This window comes from Brachyhypopomus gauderio, unplaced genomic scaffold (assembly GCF_052324685.1).
Source record: "Brachyhypopomus gauderio isolate BG-103 unplaced genomic scaffold, BGAUD_0.2 sc106, whole genome shotgun sequence".
In the NCBI taxonomy this organism is placed as follows: Eukaryota; Metazoa; Chordata; class Actinopteri; order Gymnotiformes; family Hypopomidae; genus Brachyhypopomus; species Brachyhypopomus gauderio.
Window position 1 is genome coordinate 640,785 of NW_027506927.1, and position 6,000 is coordinate 646,784.

Sequence of the window (6,000 nt, forward strand, 5' to 3'; positions counted from 1 at the left end):
GTAAAAGCAATGCTAGACGAAGCGTTCCTACATCGTTATGCCACAGGCCCACGACAGACAGAAGCCAGGCCAATTTACAGCCATGCACTAAACTCGTTTACATATGGCACGGTGCTCTTTGTAAACTCCTAAAAGATGTCCCGCCCAAACAACACTCATATCCGTCTCTTCACGAACCGGGACACTTACCCAAGTGGCATGTATGCGCAGGCGGTCCAAAGTGGACGTGAAAATAATAAACACGTTTTGACACAATCGAATATATTATGCGACAAATACTTTAAATACTGCGTTAAAACCCACGTTGGCTCCATCACCTGCAGGCACCAGCGGTATTTCAGTTCTGAACATTATTATTAATGTTTTACGTGTTTTAACTAAGTGCACTGAGATAAATGTATTCTACACGAAGCAAACACACAAATAATAAAAAAGGACACGTACCACTTTGTAAATGCTGCGGTTTATTTTGCCATATTTCTCTTGTCAGGAGAGAGAAACAGAGTTTGTGTTTCCTATTTGAAAACCTAAAACAGAAACTTTGAAAGGCAAAGAGCACCGCAACTATGAATTTCAATACCAAAAAAATCTCATGAAAACCCACAGAATTAAAAACAAAATTTTCTTTTTCTAGCAAATAGTTTAGGAATTAAGCATAAAATCCTTATTTTCCCCAGAACACAAGTAATCGCTTAAAAAAAATTCCCTGCTCGTCGAATACACGAATGCCCTTGTTCAAAACATTCACCACACAAAAATACATATTGCTGATGGCAAAGAAGTTACAAAGTCAGTGACTAACTTATCACTGCACGCCCCCAGAAAGTGGACCATTGTATTATATGATAAAGACAGACAGATCTGGCCCATCAAAGCACAATTACTGGGTCCAAAAGAAATGAATTCTTATAGGCCATATCATTCAGTTAAAATGCCTATTCCATAGAAAAATAATATAAAATACAACTAAATACAGACATATGGGAATCTACAGTCAGATTCCAGCAAGTATTAAACTCAGTGACTTTTACTGTTTTTTTTTATTATTACTTTTGAGAACGTGGACAAGATTCTTTTTACTCACATCTTAATGCATCTTCTTGTACATTCTTAATAAAATTATTATGCAATATGTCCACCCATAGCTGCTTTATAACATAAAGGGAGGTGCAACACCCATAACAGGTCATTTTAACAGGTTAAAAAGTTCTCATTTAGAAAACATTTTAAAAACACAGCTGACTTTTGTCCTTTAAAAGAAACTATTACAGAAGTTAGCTGTGGAGACGTTCAACCACCTCCACATCTGGCTTTTTTAACAGAGCTCTTTGTTTTTGTGTTTGGTTCTAAACCTTTATTCTGGTTCAGTGTCGTTTCCATCGTCCGTCTCTGCCTTCTCTAGAGTCCCTGCGTCTGTCTGGGGTGTAATCTCTATCTCGGCCCGTGCTTCGATCGTCATGGTAATAGAACTCGCCTCGCTGGCTGTCGCGGCGATGACGGTCGTCGCCATCGTGACGGTGGTCTCGGCCGCGACGGCTGCCATCTTGCTGGTGGGTGTGGCGTTGGCCTCTATGGGCGGAGTTCTCCAGCTGCCATGGGCTACAGACCCCGCCCCTGAACTGCTGCTGTTGCAGGCTTAGGGCGAAGGCTCCATTCAGCTGCTGAAGCTGCTGCATCTGAACCTGCCACATGTTGTTCATCTGTGGAGTTAAAGGTCAGAACACACATGTTCATCTGTGGAGTCAAAGGTCAGCACACACATGTAGTCCCAAACACGCGTGTTGTTCATCTGGGGGGCAAAAGCAAGAACACGCGTGTTCTGGTCCACAACATGCATGTTCTGGTCTTTCCCCCTTCGATGTTGTTAATCTGTGGGGGACAAGCCAGAATACACATGTTCATCTGTGGGGGTAAAGGTCACACATGTGAACACTGGTCAGCCCTGAGCCCGCGTTACATCAGTCTCCTGGCTTAAGAGTCTGGACAGCCTCAGGCTTTCGTCCATGACAGAATGAATCTAAAGAAATATTCTGCCATTATCCAGCCTAACCCCATCTACCACACAGCATACAGGCAATCAGCACAATTTCCTACATTTTCTTTCCTGGAAATCCATTGAAAAGCTCAGATGTTATGGGGAAAATTAATTAATTAAAAAAATACATAATCTACATCTAAATGCTTTCCCTGATTCTTCAAAGCTATTTGAAAGTTACGTTTGTGAAACTGTAGGTTTTTTTTTTTTTTGCTTTTTTAGAGACTGGCCAATGTTTTCCAGAGGTGCGACTCTGTGGTAACGTGCTGCATCTAGCCTACTGCCTTTCAGCTGAAGCAGCGCTTTGCCTGATCATGTGTGCAAGCCACAAGACCTTGGGGCTGTTCTGGCATTTCAAAGATGGAGAAAGCTATACAAACATCTGTCCTATCCTAAGACATTTGTTGATGACAGTGCTGACTAAATCTAGGCCTACCTGTGGAGTTTAACAACTTCTGTTCCATTATAAAATGTTAAAGTGTTCCAAGTTAATGCCTTTTTGTCCAATTTATTATTGTCCAAATGAATCTGTGTTGTAAAGAATTCATTTTTATACATTTTAATAATTAACTGTAATTAATCACTAATAAAGAAATTATGGACTAAATGGACTTTTGATCAAAGTGCATATGGGGAAAGAAAAGTCATGGAACTAATCAGTAAAAGCTAATAAAATAAAAATAAATGAACTGCTCATGCTGTTTATGAAATGTGTGCCGAAATGAATGAAATGTGCCATATTTTGTCAATTGTGATTTTTACACCCCAATCGAAATTTGTCCTCCGCTTTTAACCCATCTGTGCAGTCAGAACACACACACACACTAGTGATTACTAGGGGGCTGTGGATCACACGTGCCCAGAGCGGTGGGCAGCCCTAGCCCGGCGCCCGGGGAGCAGTTGGGGTTAGGTGCCTTGCTCAAGGGCACCTCAGTCATGGCCTGTCTGGGAATCGAACCCACGACCCTCCGGTCACAAGACCAGTTCCCTAACCGCCAGGCCATGACTGCCCCATCTAACCTTATCTGCCCCATCTAACCTTATCTGCCCCATCTAACCTTATCTAAACCTTTCTGCTTGCCAACTACCTCATGACATCTAAGGTTGTGATGCCATGTGTGAACTAGGCTAGGAATAACAGGCGCTTAGCAGCGACATACACTCACCAGTGCTTGCCTCTGCAGACTGTCCGGCGAGGAGAAAGGCCTCTGGAATTGTTGAGGTGGGGAATAAGATGGAGAGCCCATCTGCTCTGGGGTCCTGTCATGCCTGCAAATTAAGAAAGGACATGGGCACCTTTTATAAAGAAGCAGAGCACAAACAAAAAACCCCTGTAAAATAGGATGGCAGCTAAGGATACCTGCCACCGCGGTGAGTAGGCGTGTTCGCTGGACTTGAATTCTGGGAGTTTGCAGGACTTTTGCCCTCTTGGTTAATATGACTGCTTCCTGTGAGAGACCCACAAACACCGTTAGTGTGTCTACTGGACCCAAATCAACAGCATGAAGAACCACGGGGAGGACGGGCCCACCTGCTCTGAACTGGAGGTTCAGCTGCCTTCCAAAAAGCCGGATTCCGTTAAGCAGGTTCATGCTGTACGGGACAGAGACTTCATGTCTAAAGTTCACAAAGGCAAACTGTTTTGATTTTCCGTCATTGTCCTTGGGCATTTTGACTTTGATCAGAGGCCCAGCCTGCAGCAAAGGAAGAAAAAGCCAAACAACTTTAGCTACTCTCGCCATCACTTCAAACGTTATTCAGCTGAAACCAAACCATCATTTACATTAACCTAGGTTACATTACCATTCACGGACAACCACGCTAGCTAGCTAGAATTACGGTTTCGTCTTTACAAACCAATTACATAACTGGTTAATTAACACTTTCAATCCGAGTTATTTAGTTCGCTGGGTGATTGTGTGATTAGTTAACTAGCGACGTCTCGTACACCAAACCACACTAGTTGGTTCAGTGGCGAGTTAGCCAAGCTAGCTAAGCTGCTAGTTAGCACCAACAACTTGCCTGTAAAAATAACTCAAACAGAAGCTCTTCGGTTACTTGAGGATCCAAGTTGCCAACGAACAGAGTCCGATCTGCTTCGTCGGCTATTCCCATCCTGGCGAGGTTACGGGCCGAAAACACCAGCTGAATTGTACACTACGCGCGCTACAGCTTTAGCAATGTTTATATCTGCAGATTAATGTCGGAAAGACGACGCCGTATGTCGACAGCAACTGTCGAGCAAAGCTGTTGCTTTGCGACAATTACAAAAATAATTCTCTGCATGGCCTCGAGAAGGCGCTGTTGCACAACCACATATTTGATCGTGTACGCACCACGGCGTTTGCCTCAGGCTGGGGGAGTGGAGGCTGCCACGTTTGTGTGCGTTTGCTTTCTACCAGCGTGTGGTGAAGTACAGCGGACCAGAACTGGCAGGCAGGGCGTGCCGTGTCGATTTTTGGGTTGCGACACAGCACATCCAAGTCTGCAGGTGGCCCCTACAAATGATGTGATAATAAGACATCGCCCAGTACATGCGTGGATCACAGCGCCGACACGGGCGCCTTCAGCAGCGCCTCAGGCGTGCCAGAGCCCAGGATGCACAAGATGCAGCGCAGACCAGCCAGTCTAAGCACATCAACTGCTGCTCTGGACATTTGTAGTAATAGAGCTAACTGAAAAGTATTATTATTGTTGTTTATTTTTTAAGCCGTCTAATGTTTCATAGGCGATGCTGTAGTATTGACACAGGTTCAGTATCTCAGAGAATCGTGACATTTAATATGGTCTCACTGCCAGTGCTGAAAAGAGTCTAGTGAAGAATTGATCTATTTTCATCCTATTTTCATCTTTTTCACATAAGTCAGACAGACGTGAATGTTGGTGAAAAGCTCTGGCACTCTGGGATCTCAGGACGCCTGCCGTCTCAGCCCCGGATCCGGGGAGTTAGTCATGCGCGCTCAGTCATAAACACCACTGATGTATTGAGGCCACTTCCATCGTTCTGGATCCGAGCAGCACAGGGCTAGTTCCAGCTGGCTGCCCAACACGCCGCGCTAGTCCCGCAAGGCATAAACGGACGCCTGCGCAGCCCCCGCCGTCGAAACGGACGCACGAGTATTTTGTCAACCCACAGCGGTGATTTCATTCTCGCGGGGTCCTTGTTCGGCTGCCGGCGGTTTATGACACCGCTGGACACCTTTGCTTTGCACCAGGAAGCTGGAACTCTGCAGAACAAATGACCTCAACATGGAACAAGAAAGTGGCCATGGAAAATGTGAAGAAAACAAGCGATATTTAAAATGCATTTTTGCATATTTATGTGCAGTAAGTTAGCATGATTTAATACTGAGCCCCTTTGCAGTTTCACAGTATTCAGCTCTCAAAAATTCACTCCTTGCATTAAAATACGACCTTGTAAATGATGTGTTCAAGTTTCTCGTTTACCTCCAGGATGGGCTGTAAGCACTTATTCTGGAGGTGATGTGACAAATGGGACGAAATGTAATGTTACATTTCTTCTCAGTCGATTTGGTTCATTTCTCAGATCAGAATTGAAATTCTCAAAACTGTTCATTCAATCTCCACATCTCCTTGTCACTTGTGCACATCATAATTGCATTATATTTAACATTTAGCAAATGCTTTTGTAAATTTTGCAAATGGACATGGACAATTGTCTGTTGTTTTTTACATTATCAGTTGCTTATGTCATGTTTATCAAAATGTGTTGTATGGATTGTCTGTTGAATTGTCTTACCCTCCAAAACATTTAGTCTTTAAGTCATCGCCTAGGTCATTATATGCAAAAGTGCTGAACATCTCATAATCTCTAAGGCATCATTTTACAGTTATTTATTTAGTTGGGTTTTTTTGTTACATTTTTGTAATTTATCCTACTTTGATTAAATTGTTTGCAGGTGAAGATTCAGTTAAGAAAGGGAATTGGTGAAGGCTTAGATCAA

The 6,000-nt window shown here is 43.5% G+C and overlaps 1 protein-coding gene across 1 annotated transcript; it reads right to left on the minus strand.

The window, feature by feature from the left end:
* Positions 1 to 967: 967 nt before the first annotated feature.
* On the minus strand, positions 968 to 4,266 carry rbm7 (RNA binding motif protein 7). Its single transcript, XM_076993230.1, has 5 exons — positions 4,058 to 4,266; positions 3,567 to 3,729; positions 3,396 to 3,483; positions 3,202 to 3,304; positions 968 to 1,700 (listed from the first exon to the last, which is right to left on the minus strand). Exons 1-5 carry the CDS (start codon positions 4,148 to 4,150, stop codon positions 1,365 to 1,367), a joined length of 783 nt encoding a protein of 260 aa, XP_076849345.1. The 5' UTR covers positions 4,151 to 4,266; the 3' UTR covers positions 968 to 1,364.
* Positions 4,267 to 6,000: the final 1,734 nt, after the last annotated feature.